The sequence below is a fragment of the Anomaloglossus baeobatrachus genome, chromosome 1, assembly GCF_048569485.1.
Source record: "Anomaloglossus baeobatrachus isolate aAnoBae1 chromosome 1, aAnoBae1.hap1, whole genome shotgun sequence".
Taxonomy (NCBI): domain Eukaryota; kingdom Metazoa; phylum Chordata; class Amphibia; order Anura; family Aromobatidae; genus Anomaloglossus; species Anomaloglossus baeobatrachus.
The window spans coordinates 316,965,495-316,987,472 of NC_134353.1; the positions used below are offsets into that span (position 1 = coordinate 316,965,495).

Here is a 21,978-nt window from a genome sequence, read left to right on the forward strand (position 1 = left end):
GGGAAGATGGTAGCAGCAATGGAGGCAGTCCCTTTTGCGCAGTTTCATCTGCGTCCACTACAATGGGACATTCTCCGCCAATGGGACGGGAAGTCGACGTCCCTAGACAGGAACGTCTCCCTTTCTCAGGCGGCCAAGGATTCTCTTCAGTGGTGGCTTCTTCCCTCCTCACTGTCCATAGGAAAGTCCTTCCTACCCCCATCCTGGGCGGTGGTCACAACGGACGCGAGTCTATCAGGGTGGGGAGCAGTTTTTCTCCACCACCGGGCTCAAGGTACGTGGACTCAGCAAGAGTCCACCCTTCAGATCAATGTTCTGGAAATCAGAGCAGTGTATCTTGCCCTGCGAGCCTTCCAGCAGTGGCTAGAAGGCAAGCAGATCCGAATTCAGTCGGACAACTCCACAGCGGTGGCATACATCAACCACCAAGGAGGGATACTCATTCGGCAAGCCTTCCAGGAAGTCCGGCGGATTCTGACGTGGGTGGAAGACACGGCATCCACCATATCCGCAGTTCACATCCCGGGCGTAGAAAACTGGGAAGCAGACTTCCTCAGTCGCCAGGGGATGGACGCAGGAGAATGGTCTCTTCACCCGGACGTGTTTCTGGAAATCTGTCGCCGCTGGGGGAGGCCGGACGTCGACCTAATGGCGTCCCGGTACAACAACAAGGTCCCGGCCTTCATGGCACGGTCTCACGATCTCAGAGCTCTAGCGGCGGACGCCTTAGTCCAAGATTGTTCGCAGTTCCGGCTGCCTTATGTGTTCCCACCTCTGGCGCTGTTGCCCAGAGTGCTACGCAAGATAAGGTCCGACTGCCGCCGCGCCATCCTCGTCGCTCCAGACTGGCCAAGGAGGTCGTGGTACCCGGATCTGTGGCATCTCACGGTAGGACAACCGTGGGCAATACCAGACCGACCAGACTTGCTGTCTCAAGGGCCGTTTTTCCATCAGAATTCTGCGGCCCTGAGCCTGACTGTGTGGCCATTGAGTCCTGGATCCTAGCGTCTACAGGATTATCTCAAGAGGTCATTGCCACCATGAGACAGGCTAGGAAACTAACCTCTGCTAAGATCTACCACAGGACGTGGAAGATATTCTTAGCTTGGTGCTCTGCTCAGGAAGTTTCTCCCTGGCCATTTGCTTTGCCTACTTTTCTTTCCTTCCTGCAATCCGGGTTGGAAAAAGGTCTGTCGCTCGGCTCCCTTAAGGGACAAGTCTCTGCGCTATCTGTATTTTTCAGAAGCGCCTAGCACGACTCCCTCAGGTACGCACGTTCCTGCAAGGGGTTTGTCATATCGTCCCTCCTTACAAGCGGCCGTTAGAGCCCTGGGATCTGAACAGGGTTCTAATTGCTCTCCAGAAGCCGCCTTTCGAGCCTTTGAGGGATGTTTCCCTGTCTCGCCTTTCACAGAAAGTGGCCTTTCTAGTAGCGGTCACATCTCTTCGGAGAGTGTCCGAGCTAGCAGCACTGTCATGCAAATCCCCCTTCCTGGTGTTTCACCAGGACAAGGTGGTTCTGCGCCCGATTCCGGAGTTTCTTCCTAAGGTGGTATCCCCCTTTCATCTCAATCAGGATATCTCCTTACCTTCTTTGTGTCCTCGTCCAGTTCATCAATGTGAAAAGGATTTGCATTTGTTGGATCTGGTGAGAGCACTCAGAATCTACATTTCCCGCACGGCTCCTCTGCGCCGTTCGGATGCACTCTTTGTCCTTGTCGCCGGCCAGCGTAAAGGATCGCAAGCTTCCAAATCCACCCTGGCTCGGTGGATCAAGGAACCAATTCTTGAAGCCTACCGTTCTGCGGGGCTTCCGGTTCCCTCAGGGCTGAAGGCCCATTCTACCAGAGCTGTGGGTGCGTCCTGGGCATTACGGCACCAGGCTACGGCTCAGCAAGTGTGCCAGGCGGCTACTTGGTCGAGTCTGCACACTTTTTCCAAGCATTATCAGGTGCATACCTATGCTTCGGCGGACGCCAGCCTAGGTAGACAAGTCCTTCAGGCGGCAATTGCCCACCTGTAAAAAAGGGCCGTTTTTATGGCCCTATCACGAGGTATTATTTTACCCACCCAGGGATTGCTTTTGGACATCCCAATTGTCTGGGTCTCCCAATAGAGCGACAAAGAAGAAGGGAATTTTGTTTACTTACCGTAAATTCCTTTTCTTCTAGCTCTAATTGGGAGACCCAGCACCCACCCCTGTTTTTTTGTATACACATGTTGTTCATGTTGAATGGTTTCAGTTCTCCGATATTCCTTCGGATTGAATTTGCTTAAACCAGTTTATTGGCTTTCCTCCTTCTTGCTTTTGCACTAAAACTGAGGAGCCCGTGATCCCACGGGGGGTGTATAGGCAGTAGGGGAGGGGCCTTACACTTTTAAGTGTAATACTTTGTGTGGCCTCCGGAGGCAGTAGCTATACACCCAATTGTCTGGGTCTCCCAATTAGAGCTAGAAGAAAAGGAATTTACGGTAAGTAAACAAAATTCCCTTCTTCAATAGCAAAAGCAGATTAGAAAATCACCACAAACTGACATGCTCATTCTTTGTCAGGATCTGTTTGTGAGCACAAAAACGGATCCTCACAAAACGATGTGTCTGAATGTCCAATTGCCTTTGCTAGCATGCCCAGAGTCACTGCATTTCACTGAATTATTTTGACATCAATGTTCTATACGTTTGTGACAAAAAAGAAATGGTTACCAAGACACTGGCAGTAAGAGATACTAATGCTCATCACACCAGCCAGTTTCTCCAGACCTTAGTGGAAAAAGTTCTGCAAGATTACAATCTCAAAAAATAACAGGTTTTGCTATTGTAATGGACAATGCTTCAAACTTGATAAGTACAATTAAACTGATGAATGAGAGTAATGAGCTAGAAGAAGATTTAGGATTCAGTATGTGTGAGATGGAAGGCCACAGTGCTGTTCATGTAACTGAGGAACAAACAGATATTACAACAGAAGAACAGCAAAATGATACTTTAGGATTAGATAATCTTGTTGAAGCTGCTTCAGAACACTTTCATATTGATGACGTGCTGTGTTGTGCACACGCTGCAGCTGGCAATAAGAGATAGTCTGCAAGAGGGACCCCGATTTCACACATCCGGCTTTTCGCTTGTTTGGCGGATGAGGCGCACTCCAGTACAATGTATACAGTACAGTGGCAGCGCAACAAACGCCGGTCACATGCTGTCATGTGACATGGAAGTTACAGCGCTGCCACTGTACTGTATCGTACTGTACTGGCATGCGCCACATCCGCCAAACCGGCGAAAAGCCGGATGTGTGAAACTGGGCGGACATGCTGGAAATCTGATTGGAAAAGTGAGAAAATTGGTTATTGCCGCCAGAACCCCTAAAATTGATTCCATCTTGAAGAGACGTCTTGGGAAAGGGGCAATTGTTGATCAAGCCACTCGGTGAGGCAGCACTTATTTAATGACTGAGCGATTGCTTGAACTAAAATAATTTCTTATAGATATGGTGAACCCTCAAGTAACCTTAAATTGAAGGTCAATGGACACAGGTGGCTGAATTGAACGAATTGCTTAATCACCCATTTACCGTGACTAAAAAATTACAAGCTGAGGATTTAACTCCTGGCATTTTCATAAGGGAGTGGCAGAACTTGCTATTTTGCCTGTCCCAAAGAGGAGGTTTAATCCCAGATGGCATTTCTGCTTCAATGAAACTGATAGAGACACAGCTATTGGAAAATTAAAATTCTTTTGGCAGCTGTTTATGTGGACCCAAGTCATCGTATACTGCTTGATAATCAACAGCTTACTAAAGGAAAAGAAGCTTTGAGTGAGGTAGCAGTTAGGATGAGCGGCTACAGGACTGCCAGGCAGAAAAGGACTTGGGGCCTGACAGTGCTACTGCTGCCATATCTTCTTTCTCATCAGATGAGGAGTTTAACTTTGACAAGTATTTGGATGACATGGAGCAGGCAAAGCGTTGACGCAAGGAAAAATATTTCACTCCGTCTCCTATAGCAAGCAGATTGACCAGATTTCAGTAAAATTTTTCACTTGCTCTCAAAGAAATAGAAAAATTCAACCATTCATCAAAACTGACTGTGCATGAGGCAATTCCTTTATACCCAGAAATTGTTAGAGATGTTGCCCATGTGGTTAAGGCTTTGCCTCCAACCCAAGTTACTGTAGAGAAGTTGTTCTCTAGTCTTAAAATTATTAGGTCAGATTTGAGGTCATCTATGAAGGAGGATCTGATGGAGGCAATTCTATTTCTTAGAACAAATTCATAGACTGCACAAATGTTATTTAGTATGCTTTTGTTGAAAACTGTTTTTTGCCACTTACATAGTGTATTACATAGTGTTATATATAACACACAATATGTACTGTATATAGAACACTATGTAATAAACTATATAAGTGGCAAAAAACAGTTTTCAACAAAAACGTACTAAATAATAACATTTAGTATATTGCTTAAATTTAAGTGAAAAATGTATTGTAGTGCAGTGTGAACATCAGACATTTTAATAATTTTCATGATACAATAATCAAGATATTTAGATAGAACATAAAATATATTTATTGGAATACAACTTGAACACAAAAAACTAATAAATTGTAAATATGTAATACAATATGTAATATATGATATATACACACACGATATATATGCAATCTACTGTATATTACATAGTGTATTACATATTTACAATTTATTACAGTTTTTTGTTTTCTAAAGTTGTCTTCCAATAAATATATTTTATGTTCTATCTAAATATCTTGATTATTGTATCATAAAAATGATTAAATGTCTGATGTTCACATTGTACTACAATACATTTTTCACTTAACTATAAGCAGTATATGTGGGAGTCGGAGTTGGTGCAAGGGAAATTGAGGAGTCGAAGGTTTGGCTTACTGACTCCACAGCCCTGATTGTGCCCAGTAGTATTATGCCCATCCTTGTAATATTGTGCCCATCCTTGTAATATTGTGCCCATCCTTGTAATATTGTGCCAATCCTTGTAGTATTGTGCCCATCCTTGCAGTATTGTGCCAATCCTTGTAATATTGTGCCCAGTAGTATTGTGCTCATCCTTGTAGCATTGTGCCCAGTAGTATTGTGCCCATCCTTGTGGTATTGTGCCCAGTAGTATTGTGCCCATCCTTGTGGTATTGTGCCCAGTAGTATTGTGCCCATCCTTGTAATATTGTGCCCAGTAGTATTGTGTCCATCCTTGTAGTTTTGTGCCCTGCAGTATTGCCCCCATTCTTGTAATATTGTGCCCAGTAGTATTGCGCCCATCCTTGTGGTATTGTGCCCAGTAGTATTGTGCCCATCCTTGTAATATTGTGCCCAGTAGTATTGTGTCCATCCTTGTAGTTTTGTGCCCTGCAGTATTGCCCCCATTCTTGTAATATTGTGCCCAGTAGTATTGCGCCCATCCTTGTGGTATTGTGCTCAGTAGTATTGCGCCCATCCTTGTAGTATTATACCCAGTAGTATTGTGCCCATCCTTTTATTGTGCCCTGCAGTATTGTATCCATCTTTGTAGTATTGTGCCCTGCAGTATTGTGCCCATCCTTGTAGTATTGTGCCCATCCTTGTAGTATTGTGCCCATCCTTGTAGTATTGTGCCCATCCTTGTAGTATTGTGCCCATCCTTGTAGTATTGTGCCCATCCTTGTAGTATTGTGCCCATCCTTGTAGTATTGTGCCCATCCTTGTAGTATTGTGCCCATCCTTGTAGTATTGTGCCCAGTAGTATTGTGCCCTGCAGTATTGTATCCATCCTTAAGTATTGTGCCCAGTAGTATTTTGCCCATCCTTGTAGTATTGTGCCCAGTAGTATTGTTCCCTGCAGTATTGTACCCACGCTTGTAGTATTGTGCCTAGTAGTATTGTGCCCTGCAGCAGTTTTCTATCTATCCTTTAGGTATTGTGCCCAGTAGTATTGTGCCCTGCAGTATTGTACCCATGCTTGTAATATTGTGCCCATCCTCCCTAGGGAGAGCACAGCGAGGAGACCGCAGCGCTCCGAACCCTGATCACGGGCATGGGCAGCTGCGGTCTCCTAAGGAGGAGACTTGCGGCCCCGCAGGTCAGGACCCACCGCATCCAGGACGCAGCGAGTCCTGATCATTAGCACGTACCTGCTTGTTGCGGCCCGCAGACCCCGTGATGATCGCAGCTATATGCCCGAGGCCGGTGCCAGCAGGATTTTACTACAATTGAATCATTTGCGGTGCCGCTCACTGGAGCTGTCTGCGTTATACCAATGGCTACCACCAGCCAATCAGATGTAAGGAGGTGACGTCATACAGCGACGTCCCTTCCTTGCATCTGATTGGTGGGCAACAGCCATTGATATAGTGCAGACAGGTGATCTGCGCAGAACTGCACATGATTCAATTGTAGTAAAGTCCTGCCAGCACCGGCCCCCGGGCATAGAGCTGCGATCATCACGGAGTCTGCGGGCCGCAACAAGCAGTCTCAGGGGCAGCGTGTTTGAGACCTCTGCTGTAGACAGTAAAAGTGGCATTTTGTGTTGAATTTGGTGAAACCACTTGTTACATTAGTTGTTGAGTTATTGAAAATTGATCTTATTTGGTTTCTTGCAAACAGCAGAACGTCTGTATATTTTGCTAATAAACCTAATTTGCACTTGTGGTTGATTAATTTTGAAAGAAAGAGAAAAGTGATTCTGTTTTGACTTTGTCCCATTCCAGAAATGAATTTATTCTAATGTATTCCTATCGGAGTCTGTGCTTTTGGGTGATTATAATTTTGTCCTGCAAAATCTAATTTGTTGTTTTGTTGTTTCCCTCCAGTACATGTTATGAAGATATGCTAAAACAGTAAGTATATGACAGCACTCATTGCCTAAATGCCATTTGTGCATCCTGGCAGAATGTCTCAAACTGAATCATAGCATTGTACGCTGAACAGTATCTGCCTGCCATTTACGTCTGGGTTTTAAATCTGGCCTTTTCTGCATACCAAAGTGATGAAACCGTTTTTCTAATCTGATTTAAGATACTAATTTCTCTTGACCTCGCTTTTGATATGGGACTGACCTTCGTTTGGCCTGCCTGGTCTGCAGAATTGAATTTCTTAAGAACAGAACACATTTGGATACTGCATTAGTTGTACGGTTTTTAGATCCTTTATATAGAGTATGCATATTAATGTGCACTCTTTCTAATCTACATATGATATTAGGTGTAATTATTAACAGACAATTCCCTACATTTACGTTGCGTTATGTACTGCAATGCTATTGTGTGCTGGAGGTGGTCATGGCGTATAAGGAAGTGAAGACAACCATACGCACCAGATCGTCTGCAGCTACCACCCCAAGTAATATACTAATCATGCATGTTATGTCAGTGGAGGGCAGAGAGGAAAAATGAATATCTCCAGTGCAGGAAACGTTTGGCTGACTATTCTAACGTGACTGATCCACTTTTCTTCTGATAATGGATGGTCGTTAGGTGTGCTGGTGTTTGCTGCAGAATTCAGGATCTGTGAAAGGAAGCTGATGGTTTTTGGTGACCATTTTTTATGATGCTGATGGTACATAAGAGACGTGATTTTACGGTCCTCTCTCATACCACTGGATAAGAATTTTTGCATGGTAAAGAAAATTAAAAATGATGAGATCAGTTACCTTTAAAAAAGGATAAAATCCAATTGCAATGACATCTGGTGACATTTTTGTCTAGAAATGTTTGATGATGCAGATTCACCTCCTTTCATTTCAGGGGATACAGATGTCCACTATGCATGCGTTCTGCCTTGGATATGTCTAGATACTGGAACCAGCTTGATGAAGAAGTTGCCCAAACGCCAATGCCACCTGAGTATCAGAATATGAATGTTGATGTGAGTAAATGAACAGATTAACTTATGGTATATACTCAAGTATAAGTCGAGGCGCCTAATTTTGCCACGAAAAAACTGGGAAGAATTATTGACTCGAGTATAAGCCTAGGGTGGGAAATGCAGCAGCTACTGCTAAATTTCAAAAATAAAAATAGATACCAATAAAATGTAATCTGCCCATCCTTGTGCCCTGTAGTAATGTGCCCATCCTTGTGCCCTGTAGTAATGTGCCCATCCTTTTGCCCTGTCGTAATGTGCCCATCCTTGTGCCCTGTCGTAATGTGCCCATCCTTGTGCCCTGTAGTAATGTGCCCATCCTTGTGCCCTGTAGTAATGTGCCCATCCTTGTGCCCTGTAGTAATGTGCCCATCCTTGTGCCCTGTAGTAATGTGCCCATCCTTTTGCCCTGTAGTAATGTGCCCCTATTTCGTCCCCTGTAGTATTGTGCCCATATTGTCCCCTGTAGTATTGTGCCCATATTGTCCCCTGTAGTACTGTGCCCATATTGTCCCCTGTGGTAATGTGCCCCTATTGTCCCCCCCCCTGTAATGTGCCCATATTGTCCCCTCTTGTAATGTGCCCATATTGTCCTCTCTAGTAATGTGCCCATATTGTGGGCAGGTGAGAATAATTTTTGTGGACCCTCACTCGAATATAAGCTGGAGAGGGGGGGGTCGTTTTCAGCTTAAAAAATGGTCTGAAAAACTCAGCTTATACTCGAGGATATATGGTATAAGCTAAATTTGATCAGATTTAAAAAAATATTCCAAGCACTAATAGCCGTTTAGATTGATCGAACACTGCGATGATATGCAAGCTTAATCGTTGGTCATGTCACAGCCTGTTTAGACAGGGACATCACACTTTCATGCTCACAGAATGATCATACAATCATTTTGAGCACAAACAATATCATTGATCTTAGCAACACATCTTCTGTTTGTACAGGCTCTTGTGATGACGCAAGCTTAAAAATCATCTCACCTGACAAGCTTTTTTTTTTCTCGATCATCTGGTGATTGCCAGCCAGTCTATTTAGACAAGCCAATAATCAGGAAGCAAGCATTCTTAGGAGCACTCATTCACAATTATTGGCCTGTCTAAATGGCCCTTTAGACTATACTATGTTCAGAAAATCATTAAGGCTACATTCACACGACCGTCCCAAAAAAAAACTGGAAGCAGCTAGACAGAGATAAATAGGGAGATAGATGTATAGATAGATGAGAAAGACATATATAATGTTCCACTCCCCTGCATTTTGTAATCTTGCATCCTTTAGTGCCTTTCATGTGGCACAAAAGGCTGCTAGAGATAAGGAAACAAAAGGCGCAAATAGGGTCTTACCCGGTAATAACCGTTTAGGAAGTAAAAGTAAAAACACTCACCTGATGAGGTTGTGCAAGTCACAACCCCTAGTAAGGCATGTGAGTGTCAGCGTAGTTCCAAGCAGCGGCCCCGTAGTGATCGTGGTAAAAAATTTTATATATGAATACACATATATGAGGAACGGGTTTGTGCCGCGCTAAAGAACACTGTATCCAAGGTATTTACTTAAAAATCTCTTTCTTTATTACAGTTCCAACGCGTTTCAGAGACATAAACCGTCTCCTTCCTCAGGGAAAAAGAGAAAATGTACATTTTCTCTTTTTCCCTGAGGAAGGAGACGGTTTATGTCTCTGAAACGCGTTGGAACTGTAATAAAGAAAGAGATTTTTAAGTAAATACCTTGGATACAGTGTTCTTTAGCGCGGCACAAACCCGTTCCTCATATATGTGTATTCATATATAAAAATTTTTACCATGTGGCACAAAAGGATGTTTAGCTTTGTATTTAGCCAAAAAATAAATAATTAAAAAAAAAATGATGTGGGTTCCCCCCTATTTTTTGTACACAGCTGAGGTGAAGCAGACTGCGACTGGCAGCTCTACCTTGGCTGGTAATCCAAAACAGAAGGAACCCTACTCTGTTATTTTAAATTAAATAATTTAAAACAAACGGGGTTCCCCCCCAAATTGGATCACCAGCCAAGGTAGAGCAGACTGCTGTGGTCTGGTATTCTCAGACTAGGGAGGTCCATGGTTATTGGACACTCTCCAGCCTAAAAGTAGCAGGCCGCAGCCATCCCAAAAGTGGCGCATGCATTAGATGTGCCTATTCTGACGCTTCACCCTAGCTCATCCCGTTGCCCTGGTGCGGTGGCAAACGAGGAAATATATGGCGTTGATACCAGCTGTGTAAAGTCACCTGGTTTTAAGCCCTAGCATTAGTGATGTCACGGTGTCTATCAGATACCCAACATCACTAATCCAGTCCGTAATAAAAAAAAAAAAAATACACAAACATTTTTTTTATATGAAAAAACATTCCCTCTTTCACCAACTTATTGAAAAGAAAAGACAAATCCGGGTTCGGCGTAATCTAATAAGGAGGTCCCACGACGATCCATACTCACTGTCCCAGTCAATGAAGAACAGAATGTTCCCCATTGGCTGGGAGAGCAGTGCAGTGACCTGAGCTAACATCATTAGGTCAGGCCAGGTCACTGCAAGGCATCACAAGCGCTAACGTCATGAGGTTAGCTAGGTGATGAAGTCCGTTGCACTCGTGATGTCAGCGCTCGTCACTGAGTTCAATGACCACCGCAAGTCTCACAGGCGGCCAAAGACTATGACTAGCTGTGACGTCATGAGCTCCCGCGAGACTTGAGATGATATCGCTGTGGCCAATGGAAGTCATTGACGAGTGCTGACGTCAGAAGTGCAGTGGAGACAATCGCCACAGGTAATGGACTTTGCCAAACTCCTGATGTCGGCGCTCGTCATCCCCGCGGCTGCTTGCACTGCTGTGCGTGCAGATTCTGACACACTGATCTGCTAGCAGCTGCAAGGTGGGAGCGGGACACAGACTGCAGGGACACCCGATGGAAGCCGCACTGAAGTGCTTCCATGCAGCTTCCGGGGATTTCTTCGGCGCTCTATTGGGAGACCCAGACGATTGGTGTATAGCACTGCCTCCGGAGGCCACACAAAGCAATTACACTAAAAAGTGTAAGGCCCCTCCCCTTCTGGCTATACACCCCCAGTGGGATCACTGGCTCACCAGTTTTCTGCTTTGTGCGAAGGAGGTCAGACATCCACGCATAGCTCCACTGTTTGTAGTCAGCAGTAGCTGCTGGCTCTATCGGATGGAAGAAAAGAGGGCCCATATAGGGCCCCCAGCATGCTCCCTTCTCACCCGCGGTTGGTGCTTGTAAGGTTGAGGTACCTATTGCTGGTACGGAGGCTGGAGCCCACATGCTGTTTTCCTTCCACATCCCCTGGAGGGCTCTGTGGAAGTGGGATCTTGCCGGCCCCCAAGCCCTGGGGCCGGGCTCCATCCACAGACCCATAGAACCTGCTGGATTGGGAGCGGGAGTGCCGTTCAGGGACAAGGCCCTGCAACTTTCAGGTACTCTGTGTCCCCGGCAGGCACGGACACTCTCAGGGCTTGCTGAGCGTTGTAGTGCGCCGGGGACAGTGGCGCTGTACGCTGGGGGTTAGGTCACTGCAGCTTTGCTGAGTGACGTTGTGTATTGGGAACTACTGCGCCGACCGCTCCTGGAGCGGCGGCGCAGCTGCGACTTGTGCTGCGCCGGGGGCTTTGCGCCGACCGCGCTTTTACGGCGGTGGCGTTTCTAACTTTAGCCCCCGGCTTCTGCGGCCTAGCGCCGCTTCGTTCCCGCCCCCACCCTGTCAATCAGGGTAGGGGAGAGACGCTGCTCAATAGGCAGCGCCGAGGGCTGGAGCTTTATTTACATGCTCCAGCCCTCTCACTAGGCACAAGGGGAAGCAGACTTCCCGCTCTTCGTCGGTGTACGCCCAGGGCCCGCCCCCCCTCTCCACAAGGACGCCGGCAGCCATTACACATGCGATCTGGCTGGGGAGAGGCAGCAGGCTCTGGGAGACCCAGACTAGAGGGATTTCTGGCGACCACACACCGCTCCTAAGCGGGCGGTAAGCTGCACAGTAGTGCTGGCCCCACTAGTGCCTCAGTGATATATAGTGTACTTTTGTCTTGGTACCATATATATATATATATATATATAGTTGCACTGTAGGTCGCTTCTTGGCTGGACACCCTGTACTGCTCTGAGGAGGCAGCAACATGTCATCCGCAAAACGCAAGGCTGCCAAGGCACGGGCTGTGTGCACTGTTTGTACTGCATGTGGGGCTGATCTACCGGCAGGCTCCAATGATTCACATTGTGTGCAATGTTCAGTCCCAGTGGCACTTCGTCAGCCAGAGCCTATTGTGGTGGTAGCCCAGGCAGCGACGCCTGTGAACCCTGCCCCGGTGACGGGGACAGACTTTGCAGTGTTTGCTGATAAGATGTCTGAGGCTATGACAAAAATCCTGGAGACCTTGCAGGCCAGGCCAGTTCCTCAGACCATGGACACTGCTGTGGCTATGCTCTCTGGTCCCCCTCAGTTGGAACTAATCCGTACTTCAAGGGGGTCTCAGGCATCACAAGCTGAAGTCTCTGACTCAGATGACAGTCCCAGGCAGCCTAAGCGAGCTCGCTGGGAAAGACCCTCCACGTCATCACACTGCTCAGGGTCTCAGCGAGAAGAATCTCTCTGTGATGAGACTGAGGACGGGGATCAGGATTCTAATCCTGAGGCCCCTCTCAATCTGGATGCCCCTGATGGTGACGCCATGGTTAATGACCTTATATCGGCCATTAATAGACTGTTGGATATTTCTCCCCCAGCCCCTTCTGCAGAGGAGGCAGCTGCACAGCAGGAGAAGTTCCATTTCCTGTATCCCAAGCGTAAATTAAGTGCTTTTTTGGACCACTCTGACTTCAGAGAATCAATCCAGAAGCACGACGCTCATCCAGACAAGCGTTTCTCTAAACGTTCTAAGGATACCCGTTATCCTTTTCCCTCTGAAGTAGCCAAACGCTGGACCCAGTGCCCAAAGGTGGATCCCCCAATTTCCAAGCTTGCGGCTAGATCCATAGTCGCAGTAGAGGATGGCGCTTCACTTAAAGATGCCAACGACAGACAGATGGACCTTTGGTTGAAATCTGTCTATGAAGCTATCGGCGCGTCGTTTGCTCCAGCATTCGCGGCCGTGTGGGCTCTCCAAGCTATTTCAGCTGGTTTAGCACAGGTGGATGCTATCATACATCCAGCAGTGCCACAGGTGGCGTCCCTAACTTCGCAAATGTCTGCGTTTGCGACCTATGCTATCAATGCTGTCCTAGAATCTACGAGCCGTACCTCTATGGCGGCCGCCAATTCTGTGGTTTTGCGCAGAGCCTTATGGTTAAAGGACTGGAAAGCAGATGCTGGTTCCAAAAAATGTTTAACCAGCTTGCCATTATCTAGAGACAGACTGTTTGGTGAGCCATTGGCTGAAATCATAAAACAGTCCAAGGGCAAGGACTCTTCCTTGCCACAGCCCAGAGCAAGTAAACCTCAACAGAAAAAGTGGCAGTCGAGGTTTCGGTCCTTTCGAGGCTCGGGCAAGCCCCAATTCTCCTCGTCCAAAGGGACTCAGAAAGGACAAGGGAGCTCAGATTCCTGGCGGGCTCACTCACGCCCCAGGAAAGCAAATGGAGGAACCGCTTCCAAGGCGGCTACCTCATGACTTTTGGCCTCCGCCCTCCGCATCCTCGGTCGGTGGCAGGCTCTCCCGCTTTTGCGACATTTGGCTGTCACAGGTCAAAGACCGGTGGGTAACAGACATTTTGTCTCGCGGGTACAGAATCGAGTTCAGTTCTCGGCCTCCACTTCGGTTCTTCAGAACCTCCCCACACCCCAACCGAGCAGATGCCCTGCTGCAGGCGGTGGACTCTCTAAGAGCAGAAGGAGTCGTGATCCCTGTCCCCCCTCTGGAACGGGGGCGAGGATTTTACTCCAATCTATTTGTGGTTCCAAAAAAGGACGGCTCCTTCCGTCCTGTTCTGGACCTAAAACTGCTCAACAAGCATGTGAACGCCAGGCGGTTCCGGATGGAATCCCTCCGCTCAGTCATTGCCTCAATGTCCCAAGGAGATTTCCTAGCATCAATAGACATCAAAGATGCTTATCTTCACGTGCCGATTGCTACGGAACACCAACGCTTTCTGCGCTTCGTGATAGGAGACGAACACCTTCAGTTCGTGGCTCTGCCATTTGGTCTGGCGACAGCCCCCCGGGTGTTCACCAAGATCATGGCAGCAGTGGTAGCAGTCTTGCACTCTCACGGACACTCTGTGATCCCTTACTTGGACGATCTACTGGTCAAGGCACCCTCTCAGGAGGCATGCCAACTCAGCCTGAATTTTGCACTGGAGACTCTCCAGGCGTTCGGGTGTATCATCAACTTCCCAAAGTCAAATCTGTCACCGACCCAATCACTAACGTATCTTGGCATGGAGTTTCATACTCTCTCAGCGATAGTGAAGCTTCCGCTGAGCAAGCAGCGGTCACTACAGACAGGGGTGCAGGCTCTCCTTCAAAGTCAGTCGCACTCCTTAAGACGCCTCATGCACTTCCTCGGGAAGATGGTGGCGGCAATAGAGGCGGTTCCGTTTGCGCAGTTTCATCTGCGTCCACTTCAATGGGACATTCTCCGCCAATGGGACGGGAAGTCGACATCCCTGGACAGGAAAGTCTCCCTTTCCCAGACGGCCAAGGACTCTCTGCAGTGGTGGCTCCTGTCCACCTCATTATCACAGGGGAGATCCTTCCTACCACCGTCCTGGGCGGTGGTCACGACAGACGCGAGTCTGTCAGGGTGGGGAGCAGTGTTTCTCCACCACAGGGCTCAGGGTACGTGGACTCAGCAGGAGTCCACCCTTCAGATCAATGTTCTGGAAATCAGAGCAGTTTTTCTTGCCCTACTAGCCTTCCAGCAGTGGCTGGAAGGGAAGCAGATCCGAATTCAATCGGACAACTCCACAGCGGTGGCATACATCAATCACCAAGGAGGGACTCGCAGTCGGCAAGCCTTCCAGGAGGTCCGGCGCATTATGATGTGGGTGGAAGCCACGGCCTCCACCATATCCGCAGTTCACATCCCCGGCGTAGAAAACTGGGAAGCAGACTTCCTCAGTCGCCAGGGCATGGACGCAGGGGAATGGTCCCTTCACCCGGACGTGTTTCAGGAAATCTGTCGCCGATGGGGAAGGCCGGACGTCGACCTAATGGCGTCCCGGCACAACAACAAGGTCCCAACATTCATGGCACGGTCTCGCGATCAAAGAGCTCTAGCAGCAGACGCCCTAGTGCAAGATTGGTCGCAGTTCCGGCTCCCTTATGTGTTTCCACCTCTGGCACTCTTGCCCAGAGTGCTACGCAAGATCAGATCCGACTGCAGCCGCGTCATACTCGTCGCTCCAGACTGGCCGAGGAGGGCGTGGTATCCGGATCTGTGGCATCTCACGGTCGGCCAACCGTGGGCACTACCAGACCGACCAGACTTACTGTCCCAAGGGCCGTTTTTCCATCGGAATTCTGCGGCCCTCAACCTGACTGCGTGGCCATTGAGTCCTGGATCCTAGCGTCTTCAGGCTTATCCCAAGGGGTCGTTGCCACCATGAGACAGGCTAGAAAGCCCACGTCTGCTAAGATCTACCACAGAACGTGGAGGATATTCTTATCCTGGTGCTCTGCTCAGGGAGTGTCTCCCTGGCCATTTGCATTACCTACCCTTCTTTCTTTCCTGCAATCTGGGTTAGAAAAAGGTTTGTCGCTCGGCTCCCTTAAAGGACAGGTCTCGGCGCTATCCGTCTTTTTTCAGAAGCGTCTAGCACGACTTTCTAAGGTGCGCACGTTCCTACAGGGGGTTTGCCAAATTGTTCCCCCGTACAAGCGGCCGTTAGATCCATGGGATCTGAACAGGGTACTAGTTGCCCTCCAGAAGCCGCCCTTCGAGCCTCTGAAGGAGGTTTCACTTTCTAGACTTTCACAGAAAGTGGCTTTTCTGGTAGCGATCACATCTCTTCGGAGAGTGTCTGAGCTAGCAGCGTTGTCTTCCAAGGCTCCCTTCCTGGTCTTCCACCAGGACAAGGTAGTGCTGCGCCCCATTCAGGAGTTTCTCCCGAAGGTGGTATCCTCTTTTCATCTTAATCAGGATATCTTTTTGCCTTCGTTTTGTCCTCATGCAGTTCATCGGTATGAGAAGGATTTACATTTGTTAGATCTGGTGAGAGCACTCAGAATCTACATTTCCCGCACAGCGCCCCTGCGCCGTTCGGATGCACTCTTTGTCCTTGTCGCTGGTAAGCGCAAAGGGTCGCAGGCTTCTAAGGCCACCCTGGCTCGATGGATCAAAGAACCAATTCTTGAAGCCTACCGTTCTGCGGGGCTTCAGGTTCCATCAGGGCTGAAGGCCCATTCTACCAGAGCCGTGGGTGCGTCCTGGGCATTGCGACACCAGGCTACGGCTCAACAGGTGTGCCAGGCAGCTACCTGGTCGAGTCTGCACACTTTCACCAAACATTATCAGGTGCATACCTATGCTTCGGCGGACGCCAGCCTAGGTAGAAGAGTCCTGCAGGCGGCAGTTGCCTCCCCGTAGGGGAGGGTTGTCTTGCAGCTCTAACATGAGGTATTTCTTTACCCACCCAGGGACAGCTTTTGGACGTCCCAATCGTCTGGGTCTCCCAATAGAGCGCCGAAGAAGAAGGGAATTTTGTTACTTACCGTAAATTCCTTTTCTTCTAGCTCTTATTGGGAGACCCAGCACCCGCCCTGTTGTCCTTCGGGATTTTTGGTTTGTTTGCGGGTACACATGTTGTTCATGTTGAACGGTTTTCAGTTGTCCGATGTTACTCGGAGTGAATTTGTTTAAACCAGTTATTGGCTTTCCTCCTTCTTGCTTTTGCACTAAAACTGGTGAGCCAGTGATCCCACTGGGGGTGTATAGCCAGAAGGGGAGGGGCCTTACACTTTTTAGTGTAATTGCTTTGTGTGGCCTCCGGAGGCAGTGCTATACACCAATCGTCTGGGTCTCCCAATAAGAGCTAGAAGAAAAGGAATTTACGGTAAGTAACAAAATTCCCTTCTTTGTGATCCCATTGACTTGTATTGTGTCATGGTCCGCAATTACGGAACAGAATAGGACATGTTCCATAATAATAGAACGGACATATGGCATCCGATGTGTTTTTATTTAGGAACTGATGCACACTGAAGTGCTTCCTTGTGCCATCCGATCATACACAAAAGACATTGAAAAGATGGTCTTGTCAGTAGGTCTGCAAAAAAACAGGAACTGATCAGATTAAATGGAACGGTTGTCTGAATAAGCCCTAAGAATTCTGGAACCAGCCTTGTCTGCAAATTGTGGACATAACTGGACCTGCGTGTGACTCGGCACATACCTCGGAACCATAGAAAAAAGTATGGTTTCATCTGCAAAATGGTCAGGACCTGTGCATATTGTGATTTTAAGGGGTGATTTTAAGGGGGTATTCCTATCTCCAAGATCCTATCCAAATATATACTAAGAGAAATAATAATATTAGCAAATAACTCAAGTTAGAAATGTAGTATAGTTCTTCTGATTCACTATGTTACTTACTTAATCTTCAGGGCATTGCAGGACCTTAGGTATCACCATGGTTACGACCACGCATATAGTCACAGTTAGTTGTTTGTGGTCATAACCATGGATACCTAAGGTCCTGCAATGCCCTGAAGATGAGGTAAGCGACGTAGTGAATCAGAAGAACTATACTACATTTCTATTGGATATATTTGCTAATATAATTAGTACACCTACTGAATATTAGGTTAGGATCTTGGAGATGGGAGTACCCATTGTTGTGTACATGGAGACCACACTGACTCGAAATATGTTCTTCTGAATATTAAAATGTTGATTTGTTAGCAGGTTTTTGTTATGTAATATGACAACAGTATGAGGTAGTGATGGAGACACTCACTCCAGGGATGTATCATTTAGTTTACTGGGTGCTGCAATTATGATAGAATCACAGTTTCTCTGCTACAGTTCAAGCAGAGCTCTGAATTTTGAGCTGTGTATATTCCCACCCACACCGATGTTGCTATACAGTGTACACAGAAAGCTGCTAATCAGTGCTGAGGGGGTGGACGAACTTAGGGTACCTTCACACTTAGCGATGCAGCAGCGATCCGACCAGCGATCTGACCTGGTCAGGATCGCTGCTGCATCGCTACATGGTCGCTGGTGAGCTGTCAAACAGGCAGATCTCACCAGCGACCAGTGAACAGCCCCCAGCCAGCAGCGACGTGCAAGCGACGCTGCGCTTGCACGGAGCCGCCGTCTGGAAGCTGCGGAGACTGGTAACTAAGGTAAACATCGGGTATGGTTACCCGATGTTTACATTAGTTACCAGCGCACACCGCTTAGCTGTGTGAGCAGGGAGCAGGGAGCCGCGCACACTGAGCGCTGGCTCCTTGCTCTCCTAGCTACAGTACACATCGGGTTAATTAACCCGATGTGTAATGCAGCTACATGTGCAGAGAGCAGGGAGCCGCGCACACTGCTTAGCGCTGGCTCCTTGCTCTCCTAGCTGCTGTACACATCGGGTTAATTAACCCTATGTGTACAGCAGCTACATGTGCAGAGAGCCGGAGCCGGCAGCACAGGCAGCGTGAGAGCTGCAGAGGCTGGTAACTAAGGTAAATATCGGGTAACCACCTTGGTTACCCGATGTTTATCTTGGATACAGCTTACCTCAGCTGTCAGACGCCGGCTCCTGCTCCCTGCTCACTTCATTTGTCGCTCTCTTGCTGTCACACACAGCGATCTGTGTGTCACAGCAGGAGAGCGGCTTTGAAGAAAACGAACCAGGGCTGTGTGTAACGAGCAGCGATCTCGCAGCAGGGGCCAGATCGCTGCTCAGTGTCACACACAGCGAGATCGCTAATGAGGTCACTGCTGCGTCACAAAAACCGTGACTCAGCAGCGATCTCGGCAGCGAGCTCGCTGTGTGTGAAGCACCCCTTAGAGGTACTAGGTCAATAGTCTTGTAGTGATGCTCTGCTGATAAAACAATGTTTTCATTGAAGTGTTAAAACGCAGCCCAGTAAGTGACACATCCATGTAATCAGGGTTTGCGCATCAGATTACATAGCAAAAAACTGCTGACAGATTCTCTTTAAAGTATTGATAGCCTTTATGTAGAAAAGCACATCATTGTTCAATTTGGGTACTGACTCCATTGTAACCCTTACACACCTCTCTGTAATTTCCTAACTTACTTTCCTATTCCTAGCGGAGAAGTCTAACTTTTTTTTTTTTTTTAATTCACGCAGATTCTCTGCAATGACTGCAGTGGAAGATCAACGGTACCCTTCCATATTTTAGGGATGAAATGTGATAGTTGTAAATCATACAACACCACGCAAGAAGGGAAGCCTCTATCCCAGACACAAGCGGAGTAGTCAGCGGGAGGCCTGCATGTTTGTGTGTCATCAGAACAATAGCTGAAAATAGAATTAATGAATGATATTCCATATTTATATTGATGACTGATAGAATAGGAAACTTCCTACATTATTGTAAAAATTGTCAAATTTGGGATCCAGATGTATGATTCTTATGCCTATTTTGTTCTTTACCGCTATAGACCTAGTTGGAATAATTAGAAAAATGTGAATGTAGCAAAATATCTTATGCAGGATGTACAGTATTAAAAAGCAGAAAGACAAGACGTAATGGATAAAAAGAAATATGGAGCGAGACTTTAAGAAGTGCAACCGAACAACAATTGGCATGATCATGCTACAACTTCCTACCATAGAGAGGAAGGGCGACAGTTTTATCCAACGCAAGAGTGCGTCTTACCTAATTCACTATGCACATGATTAGGCCCATTTCACACAGGTTATTTTGGACTTTTTTTTGAATGCCAAAAGTATTGCTGGCCATTTGCATTAGATAGCTGTTGACCAAACTTATTTGGCCAAAAAAAACCTCGCCTCTCTATGGCAGCTATCTGTCACTCTCCAGTATTCTCTTTGAGAAGGCCACTGCCAGAATTATCTGGCATCTGCTTCTGTCCCCGCCAAATAAAAGGATTGGGCGATTTGAATTCCAACTGTTTGCGGAATTGAGGAGAGTCAAGACACCCAATATCAATTAGATGGTTAGCTGAACCCGATCTTTAAATAAAAAAAAAAAAGCTATCATCAGAAAATTACCTATTGTTTAAATCATGTTTTTGTGTATTTTTAATTATTTAAGCATTTTTTTTTATATCTATTGAAAAGTCTTTACCAAAAATGAAAACTGGAGCTCTTGCAGTTTTCACACTGGCCAATTTATACTTTAACTTCATGTTTCAGGAAACAACACATGTACATGGCACAATAGTGGGATCCTGAGCTTATCTTTTGTATTGTAGCTAGTGATGAGTGAGTACTGTAATATTGGTAATCGCTGTACTCGAAACGAGTACTTTGTAATATTCGTGTATTTGTTCCGAATAGCGAATACAATGCAATTCAATGGGAAATGAGAGTAATTTTCTGCTGGACCCAACATAGAGGTCTGGGTGATGGGAAAGTTATGTAACTGAATGGGGAGAGCCTGGGGCATATGACTGCATGTTTCTCTCACGCGGTCTCGCTCTCGTGATCGATAAGTATGAAGCGCGGCTAGCGGATCACAGTAATGCAACAACCAAGATGGCTGCGGCATTACTATGATTGGTTAAGGAGCCCAGCATGTTTAGTGGTTGCAAATCATGCGCCAAACCTGCTGGGTGGGACATACGAATATCGCGAAAAGAGTACACACAAACTTGCAATATAGCGAGTAACCCGAATTCTGTACTATCCGTGCGAATAGTAACGAGTTTACTCGCTCGTCACTAATTGTAGCATCTAACGCACCTGTGCAGAGGTCATTATGAAGGGGGGGAGGGTCAGCTGTGACATCACCTATTGTGATTGGTGGATCCTGTGTTATCAGCTGTGCATACAGGTGGTTGAAAGGATTGGACGTATGAGTTTAATATAGCTCTATAATTTTAAGATTACGTTTGTTTTTTTTAAATAAAGATTGTGATATGAAGAAAAAATTGACAATGTTCTAAAAAAATACCCGATTTTGCCAGTAAGTAATTTACTGATGATAGCCTCCCTTCAAAGTAAAATCAGTATAAATGAAAGTCTTCTCTTTATTTCGATCCAATCCTGAATTTTGTGAAAGGGGAAAAAAATCAAATTTGAATCTGTCCTGTGTGAACACGGCCTAAATGCAACTCAGGATATGTTGCAGGGATAAAGTACAGATGTAGTCACCTATATAGGAGGATGAAATGACTCCTTTATGGCGTTTCTTACTGCAGTTCCGTTTAGTGTAAAGCTTTATTTTATAATAAATATTTATTCAGGTATCCGCGTCCAGTCTCCTGCTCTATAATCTTAATGACTCTACTGTCTGTTTCCTTGTCAATGGAGTTTCTATTAAGAAAGCTTAATATACAGTATGTCCACCCAAATCCTATCCACCGCCATAAACATGAGAACGGCGGCAGCTATAGGCATAGAAGTGGTGTCTAGATATAGTAAAGGAGCCATGCGCTACGCAATGAAGCCACCTATAGCGCCACCTGGTGGAAATCAACGGAGTTAGCATTTTTATCTCGAAAATGGAACGAGATAGAGAAAGGGCATCATCAATTCAATACGAATCGACACCTTGCATACAGAAATGCTATGATATGAAACCCATGACCCCCCTCCCCAAAACATTGAATGCTGGTCACGCATATGGCACTCATTTAACTTTAATGCTCAAAGTGGCCACCGTCAGCTGCAATGCACATCTGGACAGCATACTGTATCTTGCTGCACGTTGTGCAATATGGTAGGGGACACGTTTGCACAAGCAACTGTGATATTCTGTATGCAAGGTGTCGATTTGTGTTGAATTGATGATGCCCTACAACTTTGTAATTCACTTTTTTTTCTCTATCTCGTTCCATTTTTGAGATAAAAATGCTAACTCCGTTGTTTTCCACCAGGTGGCACTATAGGTGGTTTAATTGCTTAGCGCATGGCTCCTTTACTATACCTAGCCACCACTTATATGCCTATAGCTGCCGTCGTTCTCAAGTTGATGGCGGTGGACA

General features: G+C 46.7%; 1 protein-coding gene across 1 annotated transcript in view; it reads left to right on the forward strand.

Annotated features, from left to right (window-relative positions):
• RCHY1 (ring finger and CHY zinc finger domain containing 1) overlaps positions 1–21,349 on the forward strand; it is a 58,932-nt gene extending 37,583 nt beyond the window's left edge. The window contains exons 7-9 of the mRNA XM_075351356.1: positions 6,820–6,846; positions 7,753–7,873; positions 19,154–21,349. Coding sequence (XP_075207471.1) covers positions 6,820–6,846; positions 7,753–7,873; positions 19,154–19,282 — 277 coding nt within the window. The 3' untranslated portion in view covers positions 19,283–21,349. The remainder of the gene's footprint in view (positions 1–6,819; positions 6,847–7,752; positions 7,874–19,153) is intronic.
• Positions 21,350–21,978: the final 629 nt, after the last annotated feature.